Here is a 27,582-nt window from a genome sequence, read left to right as displayed (position 1 = left end):
CAGAGGTTGCAGTGAGCCAAGATCACGCCACTGCACTCCAGCCTGGGTGACAGAGCGAGACTTCGTCTCAACAAAAAAAACATTGAAACATTGTTCTGTGCTCCCAGAGGTTGACCTAAAAAAAAAATAATAATAAAAATAAAATAATAATAATAATAAAGGTTTGTGACATTTCTTTATAGCTATTTAAAGTGCTCCCAGAGCAATCACAATAATGAAGAAATCAACATAGGACATATTCATTTTAAAGTCTTTCCAGTTTCTTCAACAAATGTTGCTTGGACAACTAGATACTCACATGCAACATATGGATTCCCATTTTACACCATATAGAAAAATTAATTCAAAATGGATCAATAACCCAAATAAAAGAGTTAAAAAACCATAAAATTCTTAGAAAACATGAGGCAGGTAAATCTTCATAACTGTGGATTTGGCAATGGAGTCTTAGATATGACACCAAAAGCATGAGTAACAAAAGAACAAAAATAGATAAATTGGACTTCATCAAAATTAAAATATTTTGTGTATCAAAGAACACTATCAACAAAGTGAAAAGAAGCCTAGAGAAGGGGAGAAAATATCTGCAAATCATTTATCTGATAAAGGTTTTATAACCACAATAAAGAACTCTGTTGTGGGAACTCAGGGACCCCGAACAGAGGGACCGGCTGGAGCCGCGGCAGAGGAACATAGATTGTGAGGATTTCATATTAATATGGACATTTATCTGTTCCCAAATAATACTTTTATAATTTCTTATGCCTGTCTTTACTTTACTCTTAATCCTGTTATCTTCATAAGCTGAGGATGTATGTCACCTCAGGACCACTGTGATAATTGTGTTAACTGTACAAATTGATTGTAAAACATGTGTGTTGGAACAATATGAAATCAGTGCACCTTGAAAAAGAACAGAATAACAGTGATTTTTATGGAACGAGGGAAGAAAACCGTAAGATCTGACTGCCTGCGGGGTCAGACAAAAAGAGCCATATTTCTCTTCTTGCAGAGAGCCTATAAACGGACGTGCAAGTAGGAAAGATATTGCTAAATTCTTTTCCTAGCAAGGAATATTAATATTAATACCCTGGGAAAGGAATGTGTTCCTGGGGGGAGGTCTATAAACGGCCGCTCTGGGAAATGTCTGTCTTGTGCAGTTGAGATAAGGACTGAGATACGCCCTGGTCTCCTGCAGAACCCTCAGGCTTACTAGGGTGGGGAAAAACTCTGCCCTGGTAAATTTGTGGTCAGACCGCTTCTCTGCTCTCAAACCCCGTTTTCCATTGTTTAAGATGTTTATCAAGACAATATGTGCACTGCTGAACATAGACCCTTATCAGTGGTTCTGCTTTTGCCCTTTGCCCTGTGATCTTTGTTGGACTCTTATCAGTGGTTCTGCTTTTGCCCTTGTCCTGTTCCCTCAAAAGCATGTGATCTTTGTTAGACCCTTATTAGTGGTTCTGCTTTTTGCCCTTTGAAGCATGTGATCTTTGTGCCTACTCCCTGTTCTTACACCACCTCCCCTTTTGAAACTCTTAATAAAAACTTGCTGGTCTGAGACTCAGGTGGGCATCACGGTCCTACCGATATGTGATGTCACCCCTGGTGACCCAGCTGTAAAATTCCTCTCTTTGTACTGTCTCTCTTTATTTCTCAGTCGGCCAACATTTATGGAAAATAGAAAGAACCTACGTTGAAATATTGGGGGCAGGTTCCCCCAATAGAACTGTTACCACTCAACAACAAAAACAACCTAATTAAAACATGAGCAAGGGACCTAGACATTTCCCCAAAGAATACATACGAATGGCCAACAAGCATATGAAAATATGTTCAACATCATTAGGCATTAGGGAAATGCAAATCAAACACAATCAGATACCACTCCATACCCATTAGGATGGCTATAGTTTTAAAAAATGGAAAATAAGTGTTGATGAGATGTGGACAAATTGGAACAGACATACATTGCTGGTGGGAATGTAAAATGTTTCAGGTACTGTGGAAAACAGTTTGACTATTCCTCAAAAATTAAACACAGAATTGTCATATGACCCAGCAATTTGACTCCTAGGTATATATACAAATGAATTCAAAACAGGTATGCAAACAAATACCTATACACACATGTTCACAGCAGTACTATTCACAATATCTAAGAGGTAAAAACATATGTCCATCAAAGGATAAACAACTGTATATACATAAATATTATTTGACCATAAACAGGAATTAAATACTGATGATACATGCTACACTGTGGATGAACCTTGAAAACATTATACTAGGTGACAGAAGCCAGACCCAAAAAGTCACATACTGTATAGACTCCATGTATATAAAATATTAATATATAGAATAGGTAAATCCATAGAGACAGAAAGTAGATTCATGGTTGCCAGGGGTTGGGGGAAGTGGGTAATGGGGAATAACTGCTTAATGGGTTCAGGATTTTCTTTTGAGGTGATTAAAAGTTTCGTGACTAGGTAGACATGATGGTTGCACAACATTGTCAATGTACTAAATGGCTCTCAATTTTTATGTTATGTGAATTTTACCTCAATTAAAAACAATCCTTACAATGATGGGCTACTGCACTAGAGAGCCTGGATTAGGTGAGGACAGGTTCTACCACTAAAGCTGTGTGACCTTGGGCATCTTACCCAGCCTTTCTGCTATTTTTTCATCTATAAAATAAGTATAATTCCTTAACACAATCATTGGAGGGAATATTTAAGATAAATATAAATGAAAGTACTCTGTAAACTGTAAATCGAAATAGAAATAAAAGGTAGTATTATTAACAAAAAGCTAGATTCGTGCTACTCCCATTTATGGACTAAGTCTATTAATAAAATTTCGATAAATTTATCAGTTGCTCTTTATAGACTCCATGTAAAATGCATTTTAATATTTAGAATCTAAGCCACTTCTCTTTTTCTTTTTTTTTGAGACGAGGTCTCACTATGTTGCCCAGGCTGGAGTGCAATGGCATGATCTTAGCTCACTGCAACCTCCGTTTGCCAGGTTAAAGCAATTATTGTGCTTCAGACTCCTGAGTAGCTGGGATTACAGGCGCACATCACTGTGCCTAATTTTTGTATTTTTAATAGAACGGGGTTTCACCATGTTGGCCAGGGTGATCTCAAACTCCTGGCCTCAAGTGATCTGCCCACCTCGGCCTCCCAAAGTGCTAGGACTACAGGCATAAGCCACCACACCTGGCCAGAATCTAATGCCATTTCATTTGCTTATTAGTGTATTAAAAATGGCATCAACATTTTATTTAAAGACATACTAAGAAAAGTGGTCAACAGAAACCCTACCTCGAGATACCCTACCTTGAGATACCCTCTCTTTGTTCCCCCCTTTTGAGACAGGGTTTCGTGATCATGGCTCACCGCAGCCTCAACATCCCTGGGCTCAGGTGATCCTCCCACCTCAGCCTCCCAAATAGCTGGGATCACAGGCATGCACCCCCATGCCCAGTAAATTTTTGTATTTTTTTGTAGAGATGGGGTTTTGCCATGTTGCCCTGTCTGGTCTTGGACTCCTGGGCTCAAGCGATCTGCCCACCTCGGCCTCCCAAAGTGCTAGGATTATAGTCATGAGCCACTGCACCCAGCTGAGATACTCTCTTAAATATAAATTCTCCCACTGATGGCACTTACAGGAATTGCTATTAGCATCTGTCTTCCCAGCCTTGGTATGCCTGCTTGAGTTCTGCTGAGATTTGTTCTGCTCTTCTCCAGTGAGTAGGGCCTTTATTTCAGAAGGGATTTTTCCTTGGTCCATTGCCATGCACCACTGCTTGTACTGAAACATATTTAATTTTAAATATAAATATAAATTTAAAACATATTTAAATTAACTTTTACTTGTCAGAGTTCAGGAACCACTGGTAGAAATCCTAGACATAAGAACTCCCATGGCTAGAGGTCACGTTCGCTGCTGGGAATCCCACCCTCCATGGTATTACCTATTTATAACTGAGGACATGTATGAGATCTGCCATCTTTCAGAAGAGGTGGAAAAACTGCTGCTGAATTGTCTTTGATGTGCTGGAGTGTTGCTCAGATTTCAAAGGCCCCTGTGGTTAAAAGGACATCTCCCCGCAGTGTGCCACTAGTTAGAATTAATCTTTTTTTTTTTTAATAATTGTCACAGTATTATTTCTACTCCCAAAATAAAGAAATAAATGTTAGTAATTTCCTTTCTCTCTTTAACAAGTAATCATTAAACATCTACTATCTACCAGAGTGCATGCTAGCGACTTTGGGGGTATACAAAGACAAAGCTGACCAAAGATTCTGCCCTCAAGTGGCTTACACTGCAGAAAGTAAGAAATAATTGATAGCATGTCACATTCAACATATCAAAAAAACTACTGAATAGTAAATATCTGGACAATATATACAACACTGTTCATGTCCCTCCTCTTCATGTTCCAACCTTGTTGTCTTACTTTCTAAAAACCTGTGGAAGCCTGTCCCAATTGTGTAATGATCACAGTAATATCATCTCTCTCTTCTGTCACTTCCTCCCTCAGCTCACAATAATGGAGTTTCAATTCTGTTTTATCTACTCTCTTTCACATTTTTATAGCCACTGCCCAAAGTCTGAATGGATGAGTGAATAAAACATGTAAAATAAACAAAATCATTTGGCCGGGTGCAGTGGCTCACGCCTGTAATCCCAGCACTTTGGGAGGCCAAGGCGGGCGGACCACGAGGTCAGGAGATTGAGACCATCCTGACTAATGCAGTGAAACCCCATCTCTACTAAAAACACAAAAAAAATTAGCTGGGCATGGTGGTGGGCACCTGTAATCCCAGCTACTTGGGAGGCTGAGGCAGGAGAATGGCGTGAACCTGGGAGGTGGAGCTTGCGGTGAGCTGAGATCGCGCCCTGCACTCCAGCCTAGGCGACAGAGCGAGACTCTGTCTCAAAAAAATAAAAAATAAAAATAAATAAATAAAGTCACTTAAACACGAATGGTATGCTATGCATAGTTACATATTGTTATATTGCTTTGTCTACTTAGCAATATATTGTATCTTTCTACATCAGTAAATATATGTGCATTGTGATTTTTACTTGCTACGAAGTAGTCTAATATATGGATGTAGTAACATTTATTTAACCAGTCCTTTATTGTTGTCCATCTGGGTTATTTTCCATTTTCTTCTCTCATAAACAATCCCTTAGTGTAACAGTCATGTACACTCTGCTCCCACCAGCAGTGTATGAAGATGCCTATTTGCCCCCATCCTGGCTAACAGATTAATATTCTCTCCAATGTTTGCCAACTGGACAGGTGATAACTGGTATTTTCGTATTTTAATGTATTATTTATTTGACTGTTAAGGTGATTTTTTCATGTGTTTACCAACGATTTCTTACCATTTCCAGTTCCTCTCTGAGGGCACATATAGCTCTTTCTCGACTGGATACCAACTCTTCCAAATACTGATATCTCAGCTTTTTTCGGGCTCGGCATTCTCTTGCGCTCTGCCGGCTCCTCTCAAGTTTTGCTTTCAAGTCAATTTTGGCTGGCTTCCGACCACGTTTACCAGGCTTCTTTACTTTGCCTCCAACCACCTTCAGCAAGTGAGAGAAGAAATAATTTTTCCCTTAGTTCTGTGTACAGAAAAGTGAATATGGCTGCATATTAGCAAAGAGAACATTTATAAACAAAACGTGAGTGAAGCCCTACGGAACTAAGAAAGCATAATCCCATCAAATGCCTTCTGGGTCTTTGCCTCATAATTTATTTTCTGACACTTTTGAAACCATGAATGTGAAAGAAGAAATAATGTACATTTTTATTATTTATTTGATAATAAAGTTTAAATAGCTCACCAGTAAACTTTACAAACCATATGGAGATGGATAATAAAAACTGAAAAATGTCTACTAAATATTTTGTTCATGACAATTTTTTTTTTTTTTCCAGACAGGGTCTCACTGTCGCTCAGGCTAGAGTTCAGTAGTACAATCATGGCTAACTGCAGCCTTGACCTCCAGGGCTCAGGTGATCCTTCCACTTCAGCCTCCGGTGTCGCTGTAACTATAGGCGTGAGCCACCATGCCTGGCTAATTTTTGTATTTTTGTTGTTGTTTTTAGAGATGGGGTTTCACCATGTTGCCCAGGCTGGTCTCCAACTCCTAGGCTTAAGTGATCCATTTGCCTTGGCCTCCCAAGGTGCTAGGAGTAAGCCATGGTGGCAGGCCCCACTTTTTTTTTTTTTTTTTGAGACAGATTCTCGCTTACTCTGTTACCCAGGCTGGAGCACAGTGGCACCATCATAGCTCACTGCAGTCTTGAATTCCTGAGTTCAAGTGATCTTCTGCCTCAGCCTCCCTAGTAGCTGGGTCTACAGGTGAGCATTACCATGCCTGGCTAATTAAAAAAAAAAAAATCGCTTTGTAGAGATGGTGTCTTGCTATGTTGACCAGGCTGGTCTCAAACTCCTGGCCTCAAGCAATCCTCCTGCCTCCGCCTCTCAAAGTGCTGGGATTACAGCTGTGAGCCACTGTGCCTGGACTCATGAAGAAGTTTTTGTTGCCTTGAGAAAAATAACTGCAACAAAATACATTTAAAGAACTCAACATTCGAAACTGTAAGTTCATTATGATCTCAACATTATAAAACAATACATAGAAGAAAGGAAGTTAACAAGGTCAGTGAAGACTTCTCTGATATGTGTAATTATAAATAGCTTTTCCTCACCTATATTTTTATGATTTTCAAATTAGATAATAAAATATAAAATATGTGTATAAAATTGTATATATATAAATAAATATGTATCCTAAGGAATTTGGCTAAATTCCCTCAAATTTGTTGAGCCCAAAGGAACAAACAGAAAGCCTCAACTGTCTCAGTAGATTTCTCCCTGCTCCCACTGATGTCATAAAGCAACCTCTCAATATTCCTGTTACTCAATTACCTGCCTAGGCACAATTATTAGGTGACTGCCAAAGTAATTTAATCTTCTTCATTGTTTAGCTTTGAAACCTTCCCAAGTTTTTATGCAAGATGTAACTATATGGTAAAGATGATGAATTATTAAACACTTGAACCTGAACTTACACATCAAGTAAGTGTTCTTTAATGCAGTCACCTTGAAAGGGGGTACATTTATTCCAATAATGCCACAGTTCAAAGATTTTCTGGGAAGTAGTATTGGAGCCAGTTTTTATAAGTTTTATAAGGCATTACACAATATGTTACAGCTACACACTATTCTTTAAATTCCCAATCTGATTATCCACTTTATTTTTCTGACATGGTTCTGAATGACTGATGTCTAGCTCTTTCTGAAAATTGCCCTCGAAGAATAAACATTTTATATCTTTAGTGTACTGACAGGAATATTGCTAAGGCTTTAAAGGCAATTCTAAAAGAGAAGATGCAAAATTCAAACACTGGCAAATCATTAGAATAAATGTAGGTGCCTTCCCAGACAGCAATACTCAAAGGGTCAATATCTGTTTGGATACAAAAAACTCTGATTTGTTTGAAATCACTATTAGTATCACATTCACAATGCTAAGTACCCTAAAAAGATCAGACCATTACTAAGTCTAATAGTTAGGTCAAGAAAACCAAGCTTTAAATGTGAATCAGCCACATTTACCAAACTCTGTCACATCATGATGGCCAACCATTGTATCTAGCATTTTTTGTGAGGTGGCTCTGAAATGAGACAGATTACTCCAAGGCTCCGGGGAAAAAAAATCTGTCCTTTCCATCACCGTCTTAAAGCCAGGTGCTTCAGTACTGCTTCCAAGTTAGTTTCAAGTTTTCAAAACCCCGTCTTTTAAAGCTTTTCTCTTCTGCATCATCGTCATGTTTTTTGTTTGTTTGTTTTGAGATGGAGTCCCACTCTTGTCGCCCAGGCTGGAATGCAATGGCGCGATCTCAGCTCACTGCAACCTCCTGCTCCTAGGTTCAACTGATTCTCCTGCCTCAGCCTCCCAAGTAGCTGGGATTACAGGTGCCCACCTCAGGTGATCCACCAGGCCTGGCCCAATCATCATGTTTTTATTACATTATAACAATATACATCTAGCTGGGCGTGATGGCTCACACCTGTAATCCCAACACTTTGGGAGGCCGAGGCAGGTGGATCACCTGAGGTCAGGAATTCGAGATCAGCCTGGCCAATATGGTGAAACTCCGTCTCTACTAAAAATACAAAACTTAGCCGGGAACGGTGGTGGGCACCTGTAATCCCAGCTACTTGGGAGGAGGCTGAGGCAGGAGAATCGCTTGAGCCTGGGAGGTGGAGGTTGCAGTGGGCCCAGATCGGGCCACTGCACTCCAGGCTAGATGACAAGAGCAAGACCCCAACTCAAAAAAAAAAAAAAAAAAAATATATATATATATATATATATACACACACACATATATATACACACATATATATATATACACACACACACACATATATAAATAATGAAACTTTCTTCAGAGCCAAATATTTGAAAGCAATTGCAGGATGACCTAGTTCATCCAAATATTAAAATGGGTTAAATTTAAAATTATGCTTATATCCCATCAATAACATAATTTTAATAAAATATTTTGAAATCACCCTGCGTTAAAACAAAGTGTATTTACTATTAAATACACTTTTTGAAAAGCTTATATATTACATCAATAACTCATGTCTATAGTGAAATAAATGGATAATGACATCTATTCTTTATGTAGTAAAATGAGTCATTAATCATATAACACTATAATCCAATACCTCATATATTGCTGTTTTTAATTAATTCAGGAGTAGCTGTTTTTGAGAAGCCAGAAAGAGAACACAGTGTACTTCATGGACTTCACTGATTTTTGAAACAAACCTAGCAATCATAAAAATATAAAATAAAAGCTATAACCCTTTGTTTAGTTTTTATGGTAGCAAAATATTTTAATTGGAGCTGTGTTATTCCTTTTTTTAAATTAGAAAGACATAGTATATGAATCCAAGGTTTCTGTATTTTATGTCATTTCCTATAAAGTTACATTTAAAACCACATAATCACCACTTCTCTAGCTTAACTTTTTCTCAGTAATAAACCAAATGTTTTGGCTTTTTGTAACAGCTAATGCCTAAAGTTCTAAGAGAGTAAGTATAACACAGGATTATTGTAAATCTTAGCTATAACAACGTATATGAGACTACTTTATAAAGAAAAAAAGTATTTGGTAAAAGGAATTTGAGGAGATAAAAAAATAAAAGAGAAAAAAGTATTATACAAATGTAGGTTAGTACCAGTTGCCTTAACTACTGAACTTTATATATTTCATAAGCCATAAAGACTGAGGAACAGATAGGGGGCGTTAATTAGGAACCAAGAATCAGCAGCTAAAACTGAAATCAAGCCCACTAATTCCTGGGCCAAAAGACCATTCTTCACAATTCAGTTTTCACAAACTCAATGACAACCACATTGTTCCCTTGCTCTTTCCTGATACTTTTGTGAGGAAGCATATGAATATGGGTAAACAAAAGTACTGACTTTCACGTACCAACATAAACTCCAAAGAAAACTATGAAAATAACCACACACATCTAGCTTTTTTTCCTGTTCTAATTTTATTTCTACTGACATAGAGCCATGTGAAAATTTAAACAGCTGGCTTTAAAACAGTATACCTCTTTACCCACTATCCATTTTATGTCTTGCCGCCCTAGAGCCCATTTGTGAGATGCGGACAGTGAGCCCAAGGGAAACAATAAAGACCTGTCTCCCTACCTCCAATCACTTAGAAAAGAAACCTGCTAGCCAGTGATTTTTCTTACCCTTCACAGAGAGCTTCTTTCACAAAGGTGGGCTATTAAAGATGTTAGACATCAGTAAGGTTTCTGAAATACTAAGTCTGTCTTCATTATATGTCAAGGGTTAAAGTCTACTGATTACAAGCAAGACTAAAGGTCCCAATTTTCCAACTCCCTGTTTTAAACACTTTCTCTTTTAAGATAAGCTAAACTAAAGATCATGACTTTTTCAAAGTAAGCACCTGGAACTGTGTCATATAATTCTTAGTACCTGGTAATCTGTACTTAATAAATGACAGTTAAAAAACAAAAGACATTCTTAAATAACCAATGTGTCAAAGAAGATTGTGATTACGAGAGAAATTAGAAAAATACTTTGAGGAAAACAGATGGCAATTGTGATTACAAGGGAAATTAGAAAAATACTTTGAGATGAAAGAAAAAGAAAATACAGAATACCAAAACTTATGGGGTACAACTGGAGCATTCCTCAGAGGGAGCTGAACACACCTTTTTTTTTTGTTTGTTTTAAAGAAGAAAGGTGGTTTCAAATCAGTAATCTAATCTTCCACCTTAAGAAACTAGCAAAAGAAGAGCAAATTAAACATAAAGCAGGCAGATAAAATGTAATAATAAATAGTAGGCAGAGATGAATAAAATAAAGAATGGAAATACAACAGAGAAAAATCAATGAAACCAAAAGATTGTTCCTCAAAAGGATCAACAAAATTCACCAACCTTTAGCTAGACGGACCATTAGAGAAAGAAAAAACTCAAAAATACTAAAATCAGGACCGAAAGAGACACCATTACTAACACTACAGAAATAAAAGGGATGCAAAGGAATACTAGGAAAAATTGCACACCAAAAAAACTAGATAACCTAGATGAAATGGACAAATTCCTAGAAAGACACAAAGTAGCAAAACAGACTCAAGAAGAAATAGAAAATCTGAATTAGACCTATAGCAAATAACAAGACAGAATCAGTAATAAAAAATTTTCTTCGATTAGTAATCAAAGAAAAGTGTAGGTTTACATGACTTCACCAATGAATTCTACCAAATATTTAAATAATTAACACTCACAAACTCTTCCAAAAAGTGGAATAGGAGAAAGCTTATTTCAACTTACTCCATGAGGCCAATATGTACTTGAAACCAAAACCAAAGATATCAGAAGAAAACTACAGACCAATATGGTCTTGTGAATTTATATGCAAAAAATCCTCAATAAAATACTAGAAGGCTGAATCTAGCAACATATAAAGAAGATTATACACCACGACGAAAAGGGATTTATCTCAAGAATAAAGGTTGGTTTGACATCTGAAAAATCAATTACTATAATACACTGTATCAATAGGAAAAAAGGACAAAACTTGCATGTTCATCTCACACACACACAAAAAAACGACTTGACAGAAATTCAACACCTTCACATGATAAAAACACTCAATAACCTAGAAATAGGAGGAAACTTCCCCAATCTGATAATGGACATCTACAAAAAACCCACAGCTAACATCTTACTAATGGTGGAATACTGAATGCTTTCCCCCAAAGATCATAAATAAGGCAACAATCTTATCTTCTCTCATCACTTCTATTTAACACTGAACTATGAAGAAAAATAAATAGAAAGCATTCAGGGAAAGGAAAGGAGGAGTAAAGCTATCTCCTTGAAGGTGACATGATTTTACATATAGAAAATCCAATCCAAAAGAATTCTTGCCCCCCTGAAAAAACCTATTAGAGCTACTAAATGAGTAGAGCAAGGGTCCAGGATACAAGATCAATATACAAAAATCAGTTGTGTTTCTACACACTATCAATGAACAATCTGAAAATGAAATTAAGAAAATGACTCTACTTATAGTAGCCTAAAAAAGAATACAATACTCAGGAATAAATTTAGCATAAGGAGTGTAAAATCTGTGCACTAAAAACCACAAAATATCATTAAAAGAAAATTAAAGAAGATCTGATAAATGGAAAGGCAGCCCATGTTAGTGGGCTGGAAGACTTATTATTATTAAGAAAGCAATACTCTTCAAATTGATCTACAGTTTCAACAAAATTCCTATCAAAAGCTCAGCTACCTTTTTGCTGAAATTGGCAGGCTAATCCTAAAGTTCATATGGAAATACGAGGGACCCAGAATAACCAAAACAATCTTGAAAAAGATGCAAATTGGAGGGCTCACACTTTCTGATTTCAGAATTTATTAGAAAGCTACAGTAATCAAGACAGTGTAATATTGGCACAAGGACAGACATACAGACCAATGGAAAAGCATAGAGAATCCAGAAATAAATCCTTACATTTATGGTCAATTGATTTTTGACAAGGTGCCAAAGCAATTAAATGGGGAAAGAACAGTCTCTTCAATAAAGGATGCTGGGACAGGTGGATAGCCACTTGCAAAATAATTAAGTTGGATCACTACCTCGCACCATATACAAAAATTAAAAATTGAACAAGCCGGGTGCAGTGGTTCACACTGTAATCCCAGCACTTTGGGAGGCTGGGGCGGGAGGATCTTTTGAGCCCAGGAGGTCAAGACTGCAGTGAAGCTGGGTTTGTGCCACTGCACTCCAGCCTAGATGACAGGGTGAGACCCTGTCTCAAATTTTAAAAAAATAGAACAAAGGCCTAAATATAAGAGATAAAACTATAAAACTTAGAGGAAAACAGAGGATTTACTCCTTATGACCTTGGATTAGGCAATGGTTTCTTAGATATGATAAGCACAAGCTACCAAACTGTGTTTCAAGGATAATCAAGGTAAAAAGACAACCCACAGAATGGGAGAAAATATATGTAAATCACAACTATGATAAGGGATTTGTATCTAGAATACATAAAGAAGTCTTACAACTCAATAATAAAAAGACAACCCAATTTTAAAAAGGGGCAAGGATTTAGATACATATTCCTCCAAAGAAGATATACAAACGCCAATAAGCAAATGAAAAAATACTCAACATCATTAGTCATTAGGGAAATGTGAATGAAAACCACAAAATATATCACTTTATACCCACTAGGATGTTTACATAATCAAAAAGATAGCCAATGCCAGGCATGGTGGCTTACGCCTGTAATCCCAGCACTTTGGGAGGCTGAGGTGGGCGGATCATAATGTCAAGAGATCAAGACCATCCTGGCCAACATAGTGAAACCCCATCTCTACTAAAAATAAAAAACAATTAGCTGGGTGTGGGCGCGCACCTGTAGGCCCAGCTACTCGGGAGGCTGAGGCAGGAGAATCGCTTGAACCCGGGAGTTGGAGGTTGCAGTGAGCCGAGATTGCACCACTCCATCCTGGCAACAAAGCGAGACTCCGTCTCAAAAAAAGAAGACAACCAATAACAAGTACTGGTGCAGATGTGGAGAAAGTGAAATCCTCATACATTGCTGTGGGAATGTAAAATGGTGCAGCCACTTTGGAAAACATTTTGACAGTTCCTCAAAAAGTTAAACATAAAGTTTATAACCTAGCAATTCCAGTCCTAGGTATATTCCAAAAAGAAATGAAAACATATGTCCACATTAGAACTTGTATATCAATGTTCACAGCACCATTACTCATGATACCTAAAAAGCAGAAACAACCCAAATGTCCATCAACTGATGAATAGATAACAAAAAGTGGTATATCCATACAGTGGAACATTATTCAGCTATAAAATGGAATGAAGTACTGACACACGGTACAACACTGATAGCCTTGAAAACATTATGCTAAGTGAAAGACAAATACAAAAGGCCACATATTGTATTATTCCAAATCTATAGAGACTTAAAGTAGATTAATGGTTGCTTAGGGCTGAGAAGCAAAGAAAAAATGGGGAGTGCCTATTAATGGCCTCAGAGTTTCTTTTTTTCTTTTTTATATCAATAGACTTTATTTTTTTACAGCTGTTTAGGTTTACAGGAAAATTAAGCAGAAAGTACAGAGAGTTCCTATACTATCCCCTCTCCACTCTCACAGTTTCCCTTATTATTAACATCTTTCATTAGTGTGGTACATTTATTATAATTGATGAACTAATATTGATTTACTATTAGTAACTGAAGTCCACAGTTTACATTAGAGTTCACTCTTGGTGTGGTATATTCTATGAATTTTGATAAGCAGTATCATACAGAATCGTCTCACTGCCCTAAAAACCCTGTGTGCTCCATCTATTCCTCCCTCTCTTCCTCCCTTTCCTGAAACCCTGACAGTCACTGAACTTTTTACTATCTCTACAGTTTTGCCTTCTCCAAAATGGCTCCTTTCACTTAGCAATATGCATTTAAGGCTCCTCCATGACTTTTCGTGGCTGGATAACTTGTTTATTTTTCTTTTTCTTTCTTTCTTTTTTTTTTTTTTTTTAAGAAACAGGGCCTCGCTATGTTGCCCAGGCTGGTCTCAGACTCTTGGGCTCAAGCTATCCTCCTGCCTCACCCTCCCAAGTAGCTGGAACTACAGGTGCACCTAGCAACTCGTTTCTTTTTACTGCTAAATAGTATTCCGCCGGAGGGATGTACCACAGTTTGTCTGTAAGAGTCTCTTCTTGGAATGATGGAACTGTTCTGGAATTAGATAGTGATGATCATTGCACAATTCTGTGAATATACTAAAAATCACAGGATGAACAAATTAAAAGGGTGAATTTTATGGTTTGTAAATTACCTTTCAATAAAGCTATTATTTTTTAAAAAGACATGGTTGCCTAGTGAACCTGAAAAAGCAAAAATAGCTGAAAGGAAAGAATCAAGGTAGCACAGATACAGAAGCTTATGAGAAGAATGAGTATTCTGGAGGGGAGGGGTCAAGCATAAGGTTCTAACTCATGAGTTTTAAGGTTGAGAATTAAGATAAAACTGGATTTAATCAAGGGAGGGATAGCTGATAATTCTATAATTAACCATTACAGCGAAAGACAAAATAGAAACCAGTCTGCAAAGGCCTGAGGAAATTGTGGATGGCCTAGGCTTCACAGTCAACAAGTTTAACTTCCACAGAAAGAGAACATATAATTATAGTTGCATGCTCTTTAGGAGTTAACTGGGGCTTCTTAAAATGAGGAGGCCTCCAGCACCCACATTTAATCCTATTCCAAAGATTCTTGGACCATTTACTTCCCATTTTTCAGGACAAACAGAATAAAAACATAAATTTGGGGCTAAACCAGGGTGTGTGGTCGGCAAGCGCTCATTATGAACAAGGCCTTGAGTGAGGCACTCTACACGCTATCTCATGTTATTTCACACTACTTCAGATGAGGCAAGCACTATTATCCTCATCTTTTTCAGGTAAAGAGGGGCACATTAATTCCTTTATTCAATGACCCTTTATTACATACCCACTTTGTCCCAAACACTGTAAAACTCTAGGGATAAATATAAAACAATAGGACACTTAAACTTAATGTATTTAGACTAGTGAAAACAAGCAGATATGAAATAAACAATAACATTGCAGATAGCAGAATATCAATATAGACAAGAATGCTGGTGGTGGAGGGATGTGTATACATAGACACAGATAAGGATATATGATCTCTTCATTTCGTAGATGACAAGATTTTAGTCCAGAGACTTCCATCAGAGCAAGGACTAGAACCCAAGTCCCTAGATTTGTATCATGGCAACCTGTCAGAAGGTAATCAAGCATGCCTATTACCATCCACATCTCAGACAGGACACATTAATCTGATCATATAATTCCCTGAAAAAGCTCTAACACTGACAGGTGCATTAAATGCACTGTTGCATTTATGCTATACAGTCATTCATTTAATGCAACTCACTTTGATATTAGGCACTCAGTTAAGGGGTGTGCTGAGGAGGTTAACTAACAAACTTTTTCACGTTACACCTCACTGAAGTTTCCCTCTGCTATTGTGATTCTCCATGCCCACCCACTAAAGTGATGCCAATGTATTCATTTATAAACCTCTGATTTCTCTCTTCTTCTCCATTCCTACTGAGAGGGACAGGGGACAGAAAATTCTAGACAGAAAAGGGTGGGTCCCCGACAAAACCCCATCCTCAAGCCGAAAAGCCTGAAATGACGGCCCAAAATGAGAACTTACATCCCTGTTTTCCCACTCGAATGTTGCCTTTTCCTAAATCACCCATGGCCCTGCCCCACCCTATCCTGTGCCTATAAAACCCCCAGACTCAGCCGGCAGACGAGACTACGGCTAGATGTCAGAGAGAAGTGGCTTGACTTCAGAGGAATGGCTTGACGGCATAACTTCAGAGAAGAGTCTGGCTGGAGACAGCTGGATGGACTTCAAGGGAAGATTACCTACCAGTCCCATCCCCTTTTCAGTTCCCCCTCCTGCTGAGAACCACTTTCATCAGCAATAAAATCCCCTACATTCACCATCCTTCAATTCATTTGTGTGACCTCATTTTACCTGGATGCTGGATAAGAGCTTGGGAGCCACAAGTGCAGATACAAAAGGCTGTCACACTGGCCCTTTGCCCTTGCTGGTGGAAGGCAGTTGCCTCACAAGAAAAGGCAAAGAGTCCACTGAGCTATTAACAGTTGAGCCATCCACGGATGGCAGAGCTCAAAGAGCACTGTAACACTCCCTCTGGGGCTTCGGAAGTCTCAGGCACCCCTACCTGGATGCTGCCATTGGGCCTGCATGAAGTTCACTCCTGCCAGCACCAAAGCAGCTGGCCAATTCCCGTGCTCATTCACTCCAGTTCCCTCACTCGTTTGCTCACATGCTCCCTCCTGCAAGGAGTTGAGAGTGGTGGGCTGAGTATATGAGGCACCCCTGTTATAAGTCCCGCAAAAGGGTCAGGGAAATATCCTGCTTCACTGACTCCCTAACACCAGTCAGGGCACTACTCACAGGTTGTTACAATAGGTTCCCAGTGCATCTCCCCACCATCTCTCCTTTTCTACCCCACTTCCCTAGTCAATCCATTTTGCAAAGAGCTGCCAGATTAACCTTTCTTTTAATAACTTTAGGGTGTTTTTCTTCACTGTAAAAAAGTAATACCTGATCATTATAGAAATAATAAATTTTCTCTAATGGCCCCTGGCCATGTCACCCTCAAGTTCAAGAAAAGACCTCTGGCTCAGCACTACTTACTAAGTCACCATATCCAGTATACTCATATCTTGGGGCTGCTGTAACAAATTACCACAAATGTGGTGGCTTAAACCAACAGAAATTTATTCTCTGGCTCTGGAAGTCCAGACTGGGGCAGTCTGGTGGAGCTGCATTCCCTCTGGAGGTCATGGGGGAGAATCCATTCTTTGCCTCTCCAGCTTCTGGTGGCTGCCAGCATTCCTTGACTTGTAGCCACATGACTGCAATCTGCCTCAGTGGTCACACTGCTTCCTCATCTGTCCATCAAAGCTCCCTCTGCCTTAGTCTTAGACAAGGACACTTGTCACTGGATTTACGGCCCATCCACATAATGGAGGATAAGCTCCTCTTCTCAAAATCCTTAATCACATCTTTTGCCATACAAGGTAATATTCACTGTTTTACCATATAAGGTGATAACCACAGGTTCCAGGGATTCAGACATGGACATATCTTTTTAGGGGCCACCATTCAGCCCACTGCATACAGGATTCCCACGAAAAGCCAGTTCTCTCTTTCATTATCCCCAGCAGGCATCCTCTGTATCAACTCAAGCCAGTCTCCCTAGAGACCACCAGCCTGAACCCCATCCCCTGCATTTCTAACTATACCTACATTTCTACTTTCCCTCTATCCTCCCACCATCCAAAAGGGCAAATCTTGTTTTATTTTGTTAAGATCAGCTCTAGCCCTTCTCTGAAGCTCTCACTGACCACCACCCTCAGTCCGTAAGTCATTTTTCTTCAAAGTTCTGGAACACAGAGTTAATATCACACTGAATTTATATGCTTTGTTATATTTTTTTTTTAGCGGATTCACACATTTTTCTATCTCCCCAAGTAGTCTGAGCTCCTCGAGCACAGAAGCTGTGTTTTCTACTTCTTTTGCAACCCCAAAGTATCCAGCAGAGAGCCAGGCCTTTAAGAGATATTTATTAAAAGATTGATAATTTAATGAATAAATGAAAAAGAAAAATCAGCAATATTTTGAAAGTGATTTAAATTGATACTACTACCACCAACAACTTTAAAGAAGTTGTTACAAAGAAATGCTCCCTCTCAGGGATGTAAAATCTGAAAAGCAATTAAGAACTCTTCTTTTATCACCCTTTTTACACTTATTTACATCCTGATGCTCTAATTAAGGTGACTAATAAAAGTTTCAAGTTGTTAAAGTTAAGAGAACTACTGTATTTAGATGAAGAAGCACCAGCAGCCTCGGCCAAAAAGGAAAACAGGAGGGCTTGTTTTGTCTTTCTCTTAAAAACATAAAGAGAAAAGTTATCTCCCACGGATTAAAGAAAAATTAAGATAAATATGAATGTGGCTAGCCACTGCTCTTTACCACTTTAAAGAAAAAAAACAAGCAGTGGTGTTTTCATTTGATGTTAAGGCTCCCGTAACTTCCTTCACAGCTGTGGGTTAGGCTTCTTCTCTTTTTATATTTGCCAGATCTACAGAAAGCAGCAAAGTCTACTCACATCTTCCTGCTGCTAACCTTTCTGCCAGTTTTTCTAGTGACAGGAGAAAGATCAAGTAGGCATCTCTAGCCTGAGAGTTAACTTCTGCCCCTCCTCTCTCAACCCCATCCCTTCCCCCACCCCCCGCAACTGGTAAGTCCTCTTTTTAAAAATCTCTCCACTCTTAGATGGCATACAGCCCTGTCTTCTGGTTCTCTTACGTCACTGTCCTCTCTTTTCAGTTTATTTTGCTGAGTCCTATTCTTCAAGAATCTTCTGATCACTTTAGAGTTTTCCAGGGCTCTCTTTAGCTCTCTATTCTCTCCACTCTTTTATCTTTTCGGAATTTTATGCACGCCGCATCAACTGCAACTTACGTTGTAAAGTCTCTAATATGGTCTTCAGTCCAGGCCTTTCTTCTGTGCAATCTAACCATGCCAGTGAGAATTCAAAAAAGACCAGGATTTATTGAACTCAGTATGTATTAAGTTCTTTTGGTATGGGATCACACGTATATTACATTTAATTCTCACAATAACTCAATAAGGTCCTTATTAACACACCCAATCTGTATCTGAAGAAAGTAATATCTGAAGAGATTAAATAATCTGTCCAAAATCACAACAGTTTGAAAGGGTGAAAATGAGATTAGAACTCAAGTCATATGCTAAAACCCACGTTCTTTCATAATTGGACCATCTGCCTGTGGTCTTGTCCCAGTTCCTACATTTTCACCCTAATCTGTTCTCCATATAGCCACTGGCATTTTTCTTCAAAAACACAAATCTGATTTTGTCACTTCTGCTTTAAAACCCTTCAATGGCTCCCCAACATTTATGGTCTTGGTTTTCAAACCTCATTACACATAAGAGCCACTCAACTGGGAAGCCTATTAAAATTTAAATTCCCAGACCCTATCCCGAAAGAATCTGATTCACCAGGTCTCTTCCACTCTGAAAGATACTGACCTAAATTTGTCAGCCTTGTTTACCAGGCATATTGTAATTTGGTCCCTGCTTATCTTTCATCCTCATCTCTGACCACACCTCTACTTGTGCTTTATGCTGTAGTTCAGGGTTAATAAATTACTGCCCTGCTGGCAACTCAAATACAGCCTGCTGCCAGTTTTTTGTTTTTTGTTTTTTTTGGTTTGAGACAGAGTTTTGCTCTTGTTGCCCAGGCTGGAGTACAATAGTGTGATCTTGGCTCACCACAGCCTCTGCCTCCCGGGTTCAAGCAATTCTCCTGCCTCAGCCTCCTGAGTAGCTGGGATTACAGGCATGTGCCACCATGCCCAGCTAATTTTGTATTTTTAGTAGAGACGGGGTTTCTCCATGTTGGTCAGGCTGGTCTTGAACTCCTGACCTCAGGTGATCTGCCCGCCTTGGCTTCCCAAAGTGCTGGGATTACAGGCGTGAGCCACTGTGCCTGGCCCAGTTTTTGAAAATAAAGTTTTACTGGAACACAGCCATGCCCATTCATTATATTCTGCTTATGGGTGCTTTCATGATACAATGGCAGAGTGGAATAATTCCAACAGAGACCATATGGTGTGCATGGCCCTTTACAGAAAGTCTGTCGATCCTTCTCTAGCTGTACCAAAATACTTACTTTACTGTGCAAGATGCTTTAGTACAGGATATTCCATCTTTCCTGTTTTGGAGGAGACTCCAGTTCTTTAAAGACTCATTCCTACTCTGTAAACCCATGTCTGACGTACCTCGACAGCTAAGCACCCACTCTTACTGCCCCAAAAGAACTTTGCCTCTATTGCCCTCATTTTCTACCTCACTGTATTGTAATTACTTTTCTATTTGTCTGCCTCACCCAATAAAATGTTCCCCGAGAACAGTTACAAACTCTTAACCATCTTTGCAACTCCAATGCCTAGCACAATGCCTGGTACATATTAGGTGTCCAACAAATGTTGGATGAATTAATAAACAAACTTTTCTGAAAATCTTAGAGGACAAAACATTCTGAATAAGGTTATTTAAACTTAGATTAAACTTAGATTAAGGTTATTTAAACTTAGATTTCAACTGGTTTCTGTGGTATTTAAATTACTCCTTGGTTTCTGAATTATCTGCAGAGGTACTCAAGTTGAAATGTGCATGTAACCTAGACAAGAAAGGAAGGCGGCTGGGCATGGTGGCTCTCATGTCTGTAATCTCAGCACTTTGGGAGGCAGAGGCGGGCAGACTGCTTGAGCTCGGGAGTCTGAAACCAGCCTGGAGAACACAGGCTGTCTCTACAAAAAATATTTTTAAATTAGTCAGGCATGGTGGCAGGTGCCTGTGATCCCAGCTATTCCAGAGGCTGAAGTGGGAGGATCTCTTGAGCCAGGCAGGTGGAGGCTGCAGTGAACCATGATTGCACCACTGTGCCCAGCCTGGATGACAAAGTGAGACCTTCTCAAAAAAAAAAAGAAAAGAAAAGAAAGCAAGCACATTAATGTCTACTGTCAGAGATTTGTTTAATAGACGACATGGCTCTTTTGTCTTGGTCTTCTAGAAAGTGTTGATGTGAGTAAGAGGACAGGAAAAGCAGAAAATGTCTGGGCTATAAGGCACGGCCCAAGGAAGGTAGCTCCAACTGCAGCAGAGGATGGTTAAGGAGCCAAAGGATAAATGAGGGAATGTCAAAGAGATTTTTTTGCCAAATTAAATTTTTTTTGAGAACCAGCACTACTCAGAACTGGAAAGAATCAGAAGACTTTGGCAGAGGGAGGGGGTTAAAAGGGTAAGGAAAGTGTAAGAAACCTCATTTCCAGATAATCACGTAGAACACAAGGTAGAAAAGAAGTGTGGAGGGAAATGGCAGCTCACATTGGCATGCTGCAGCCAGTAGCCGGCCCACTCCTGCATCAGTCCCTCAACTGGATCTTGATGCCTTAGGATATTTCAATTTATTCATGTGTTCATTCAATAAAGTCCAACATAAAATAAAAAATAAGAAGCTTCTATCTATGATCAAAGCCTCTGAAAATAACACATTTTTATTTTCTAATTGAATGCAGCAGGTCAAGGGAGAAGAAACTTTCCTTTTTTCTTTTTTTTTTTTTTGAGACAGAGTCTGGCTCCATTGCCCAGGCTGGAGTGCAGTGGCACGATCTCAGCTCACAGCAACCTCCACCTCCTGGGCTTATGCGATTCTCGTGCCTCAGCCTCCCTCCTGAGTAGCTGGGATTACAGCTGCATACCATCACACCTGGATAATTTTTTATATTTTTTGAAGAGATGGGGTTTCGCCATGTTGCCCATGCTGATCTTGAACTCCTGAACTCAATCCACCCACCTCGGCCTCTCAAAGTGTTGGGATTACAAGCATGAGACACCACAACTGGCCAAGGAGAAGAAATTTTCATAAAAACAAGCACTTTTTCCTAGTGGTAAACATGGAGGTGGCCTCAGAAGACTACCTTTCTCACACTATCTAACTTAATGACAGAGCTTAAGTTCATTTTATGTCCCACCCCACTGCCCCTGTCCCATCTGGAGCATAGTCTGGAGCAAACGGTAGTGTAGGTGTTACAAATCTTATACAACAGCATATACTTAAGAATTACTAAAATGAGCATCTCAGGGACCTACTGCACTGTAGTAAGGCCCAAGGAATCACTGTTAGGTAATATAATAATGATAATGTGTTTTGAGAGCCTACTATGTGTTAGAGTCTGTACTAGAGCTTTAAATGTATCATCCCTAATCCTCACCAAGGCCTCACCTATTGGCCACATTTAACAGATAAGGAAATGGAAGCTCAAAAAAGTTAAATAAATTAGCCAAGATTTTTTCCTTCCCAACTAGCCAAGTAGGAGATCTACTCAGTTAGTATTTGAGCTCTGCTACTTAACACTTTCCTAAACCCCCACTTTGAGATGCCCAATCTATCTCTTGCTTTATTTCCCTCATTTGCCATTGTAAGTATGTGCTGGCTGGTTTGCTCAGCTGGAGCACACTGATTAATAAAGCCCGAGTACATCAGGGCAATCTCCTTAATGTCACCCTGATCCAATTCAATTCAATCTCTATAAATGAGTACTTTATGCTGTATTAGGCACACTGCTAGAAACTTGGGAGGCAAAGCTGTTCCCCATTCAAATCTGTCCTGCTCTCACTCCAGCCGGCTAGATGGCAGACTGTGGAAAACTCGCAGCAAACTCATTTATCACTACTGGTAAAAATAACTCAGAATACAAAATCTTTATAAAGGGAGGCCCTCACATCATCATTATCATGTTTCCCGACCTGCTCACTCAAATACTACCTCTCTATAACTGCTGTTCCTGCCTACTCTGTCTTCTTCCTGTTGCCCTGGTCTTGCTGTCGGCCAGTTTAGCATCCTTTATGCTCTCACGGGCACAGCCGCCATACTTCCAAACCCCAATCCTTGTCTTCCCTTACACTGAGGAAAATGGGACCAGAGAGTGTGACTCATACAGAGTGTGAGGGCAAAGTGTGTTTTGTGTGTATGTCTGTATATACTAGGAGGACAGTACAATTTTGTGGGATTATAACTAGGGCACAGAAAAGGCAGGGCTGGGAGCTGCCAAAGCCTTACATAAGGACAGTTTCACACTGCCTGACTGTCGAAGGACAGTCCAGTATGGTACATGACATGTAAATATTACTCATCTACAACTACAACATGCATTCGAAGTGCAAATAGAGTTATTCCAGAGGCACTCTCCATCCAGAGACACTTAAATGAATTTTCTTTTTGATACTCACTAAGGTTTTTAAAGCTGCTGGTTTCTAAGTACTTATAAAAACAATGAATTAATAAAGAGTGAGAATCACATTCATTGTGCTTACCTGTGTATCCTTTAGGAAGTAATTCACGGATAGCTTACCCTCAAATTTTAACTTCACTCTTTTAGGCTAAACAATGACAATTTGAACCTTCCTTCACCCCACCAGATTGCTAGTTTTAGAAATAACCTTTATATGATCTTACAGCTAAGTAAAGTAGCCCAAAATCCTATGTATTTTTCTTGGACTTATTTGTAATTATTGAAGGCTTTCAGAAAGTTGTTAAATGTTTCAAAGGTCTGAAAAGGAAAAAACTGAAAGAAAGAATATATTCTGAATCTCAAGTTCGGAAAAATAAAGAACAGTATGTTCTTCTACCATCCTTAAATACCCATAACATTAGTATTATTTTCTGGTCAAGATAATGGATACAGCACTAACATTTAATTTCAAAATTAACACTGAAAGATCAAGCTAGCAAAGACTTTTATGAAATATTATTTCTGCCTTTTGGCTGGAACTGCCATCTTCCAGTAATTCACCAAAATGATTAACACAAAGGGAAAGAGAAAAGGCACCAACAGATGTTCTCCAGGCCTTTTAGAACACATGGAGTTGTTCCTTCGGCCACATACATGGAAACCTACAAGAAAGGTGATATTGTAGCCGGGCACGGTGGCTCATGCCTGTAATCCCAGCACTTTGGGAGGCCGAGGCGGGCGGATCACGAGGTCAGGAGATTGAGACCATCCTGGCCAACATAGTGAAGCCCCAGATCTACTAAAAATACAAAAATTAGCTGGGCATGGTGGCACACACCTGTAATCCCCGCTCAGAGGCTGAGACAGGAGAATTGCTTGAACCAGGGAGTCAGAGGTTGCAGTGAGCCAAGATCGCACCACTGCACTCCAACCTGGTGACAGAGCAAGACTCCGTCTCAAAGAAAAAAAAAAAAAAAAAAAAAAAGAAGGGTGCTATTTTAGACATCAATGGAATAGGGACTGTTTAAAAGGGAATACCTTACACAGATCACGTGAGGTCAGGAGTTCCAGACCAGCCTGGCCAACATGATGAAACCCCGTCTCTGTTAAAAAATGCAAAAAGTTGGCCAGGTGCAGTGGCTCACGCCTGTAATCTCAGCACTTTGGGAGGCCGAGGTGGGCGGATCACTTGAGGCCAGGAGTTCGAAACTAGCCTGGCCAACATGGCAAAACCCTGTCAGCCTGGCCAACATGGCAAAACCCTATCTCTAACAAAAATACAAAAATTAATCGGTTGTGGTGGCATGCACCTGTAATCCCAGCTACTCAGGAGGCTGACACAGAAGAATCACTGGAACCCGGGAGGCGGAGTTTACAGTGAGCCAAGACTGCGCCACTGCATCAAGCCTGGGTGACTGAGCAAGACCCTGTCTCAAAAAAAAATTAGCCGGACATGGTGGCCCATGCCTGTAGTCACACCTCCTCGGGAGACTGGGGCAGGAGAATCGCTTAAATCCAGGAGGCAGAGATTGCAGTGAGCTGAGATCGTGCCACTGCACTCCAGCCTGGGCGATACAGCGGAGACTCCGTCTCAAAAAAAAAGAAAGAAAGAAGTGTGATGTCCCCTCCCCAAAGAAATATTCAAAGCGGAAAAAAAAAAAAATTACTTGCTGATTTTCTGGAAAGCTTTCAGAACGCTACCCTTCTGTCTTGGAAATACCACTTCCCCAATATCATACCCCATGAATGTTACTATGGTAAAACTGAAGAGTCTACAATGTTATCCCGCATTCTGTTGCATTGTTGTAAACAAACAAGGGCAAGATTCTTGTCAAGGGAATTAATGTGTGTGCTGAGCATATTAAGCACTCTTAAGAGCTGATAGCTTCCTGAAACGCGCCCCCCTTCTGTCTTGGAAATACCACTTCCTATTAAGAGGGGTTTACTACTTCACAAGCAATCCATTCCTCTAGGTGAGTAACAATTCCAGAGTACTGCACTAGGCTTTCCCTTCCATCTGTCACTCCCTCACAGCCTTCTACATGAAGAGGAAGAGAAAACAAGAAGGAAAGAATAAAACAAGGAACACAGAGAAGTTGGAAATTTTTTGAATCTCTCTGAGGATATGTGAAACAAAAACTGCAGCAGCAGCAAAAAAAGACACCCAAACAAAGGACAAAGCTATCGTAAAGAGTATGCCAGAGACTGTGAAACAGAAGACGCTGAGAAGCACAAAGGACGGTTTTTACTTTAAAAACTGGCAAATTTTAGAAGTCTGATTCCTTAAAATAAAAAAGTCCAATTCCAAAACAACCTGAAACATCAATAAGCAAATCCCTGACCATCCCTATCTTCAGGAAATAAAACTAAACAACACTAATGTGGGTAGATGTAAAGAGAGAAAGGCGGCCAGGCGCGGTGGCTCACGCCTGTAATCCCAGCACTTTGGGAGGCCGAGGCGAGCGGACAGCTGAGATTGGGAGTTCGAGACCAGCCTGACCAACATGGAGAAACCCCATCTCTAGTAAAAATACAAAATTAGCCGGGCATGGTGGTGCATGCCTGTAATCCCAGCTACTCGGGAGGCTGAGGCAGGAGAATCGCTTGAACCCGGGAGGCAGGAGAAAAGCTTGAACCCGGGAGGCCGAGGTTGTGGTGAGCTGAAATCGCGCCATTGCACTCCAGCCTGGGCGACAAGAGCGAAACTCCGTCTCAATTAATAAGTAAAGACAAAAAGGCTATACATAGATAAACTATTTGGATTAACCAATAATGAACATTATCTGTTATTTTACAATCATAAACTGGTTTGGACAGGGAAATTGGATGGTGATGGGCTATTAAGGTTAACAAGAGGAAAATCAGTATTTTTTTAGAGAAGGCTTTCTAGTGGAGGTTAAACTCCAGACTGGCCAAATAGCCACAGGAGCTTAGCGGTGTTCCAACCAACCACAGGAAAATAGCTCAGAGGGGGAGTGAACTGATGATATGAATGGGGCATTGAGTAAGGGAGCCTGAGAGAAGAAAGGGGAATCGTCAAGGGGAATAAGGCTGGTTCAGCGTGCACTAAAGTCTCCAAACTGGAGAGAGGGTAGGAGGCAGCAAAAGAGTGCAAGAAGAAAAAGTACAGTAGTTTCTTCACTTATCTCGACAGGCAAGTTAAGGACTAGGGGTTGCACTACCTGGAAAGCTAGCAAACGCCCTGGGAGTGAAAAATTTCCAGAGAGGGCCCTTCCTGGAAAAACGCAGCCCCGGTGTTCCCTGATTTCCTGGCTGGGTACCATCGGGCAGTGGACTGGAGAGGCGCAGGGATGTTTTAGGCAGGTGTCTCTTGGGTGTTGGCGTGGACTACATAGCGGAGGTTCAGCCGCGGGACTAGCATTGAGCGACAAGAAGGCGGCGGCGCGTGCAAACCACAAGACTTACCTTACTGTCATCCATCGCGGCAGACAGGCCGGCCTGGCCAGGCACTCCCTCCCGGAGCCCTCCCCCGGCTCAGCCGGCCCGGCCCGGCCCCCGCCCCGAGGAAGAAGGGGATATGGTTCTGGCTGCCTCCTCCTCTCGCCTAACAGTTCGCTTCCCTGATGCCAGAGTCACGGGGACGAGGGACCAGTTCAGGAATGGCAGAGCGAACCCTGGAGGCGGCCCCAAACGCCTCCCTTCGCCGCCGCCGCCTCCTCCTCCCCCTCCATGACAGTCTCTCTGGGTGTTTACAGACGCTCTGGAGAGCCGCCGAGACCGGAGAGTGGGCGGGAGCGCCGCACGCGGAATGGCCCTTTCGGCTGCCGTAGCACCGCGGCATTCTGGGAATTGTGATTTTTCTTATCACAGTCTCTGAGCTGCTGACTGGAAAAAAAACTACAATGTCCACATAGCCTCATTAAGGGGCAGCTGTTTTCCTTTTGCCTACTAGCTGGCGCTGAGGAGGCGGGGCTGGGCTGGAGGCCCAAAGTGCGCCTGATCTGAAGTTTTGGCTCCTAAGTGCCAGGGCCTGGAATGGCGGGGACGGGAGTTTGGGGCTCTGCGGAGGCAGCCCTACAGGCGGGGTGCCGGAAGTAGGACCTCCTCTGAGACGCTGAGGAAACCCTAAAGGTTCTTTATTTTAAAAAAACGAAAAACAAAAACTAAGAATGTGAAATAGTGCAGCTACTTTGGGAAGAAATTTAGCAGTTCCTCAGAATATTGGCCACTCCCATACCCAAGAGAAATTAAAACGAGTGACTACGCAAAAACTTGTATATAAATGTTCTTTCCTAGCAGCATTATTCATAATAGTCAAAAAGTGGAAACAACGCAAATGTCCTTTACTGGATGAATGGATAAACCAATGTGGACTATACAAATTAAGGAATACTGGCCAGGGGCGATGGGTCATGCCTGTAATCCCAGCACTTTGGGAGGCCGAGGCAGGAGGATTGCTTTAGCCCAGGAGTTTGAGACCAGCCTGGGCAACATAGCAAAACCTGTCTCTACAAAAAAATACAAAAATTAG

General features: G+C 40.4%; 1 protein-coding gene across 1 annotated transcript in view; it reads right to left on the bottom strand.

The window, feature by feature from the left end:
- The window catches only part of CREBL2 (cAMP responsive element binding protein like 2), a 30,616-nt gene extending 3,759 nt beyond the window's left edge, over window positions 1-26,857 (bottom strand). Inside the window, exons 1-3 of the mRNA XM_002822950.5 lie at window positions 26,517-26,857; window positions 5,407-5,604; window positions 3,675-3,819 (exon numbers count right to left, since the gene is read on the bottom strand). Coding sequence (XP_002822996.1) covers window positions 3,675-3,819; window positions 5,407-5,604; window positions 26,517-26,531 — 358 coding nt within the window. The 5' untranslated portion in view covers window positions 26,532-26,857. The remainder of the gene's footprint in view (window positions 1-3,674; window positions 3,820-5,406; window positions 5,605-26,516) is intronic.
- Window positions 26,858-27,582: the final 725 nt, after the last annotated feature.

This window comes from Pongo abelii, chromosome 10, assembly GCF_028885655.2.
Source record: "Pongo abelii isolate AG06213 chromosome 10, NHGRI_mPonAbe1-v2.0_pri, whole genome shotgun sequence".
Lineage (NCBI taxonomy): Eukaryota > Metazoa > Chordata > Mammalia > Primates > Hominidae > Pongo > Pongo abelii.
The sequence above is the reverse complement of the archived record's forward strand: the minus strand, read 5'-3'. Positions and strand labels throughout refer to the sequence as shown.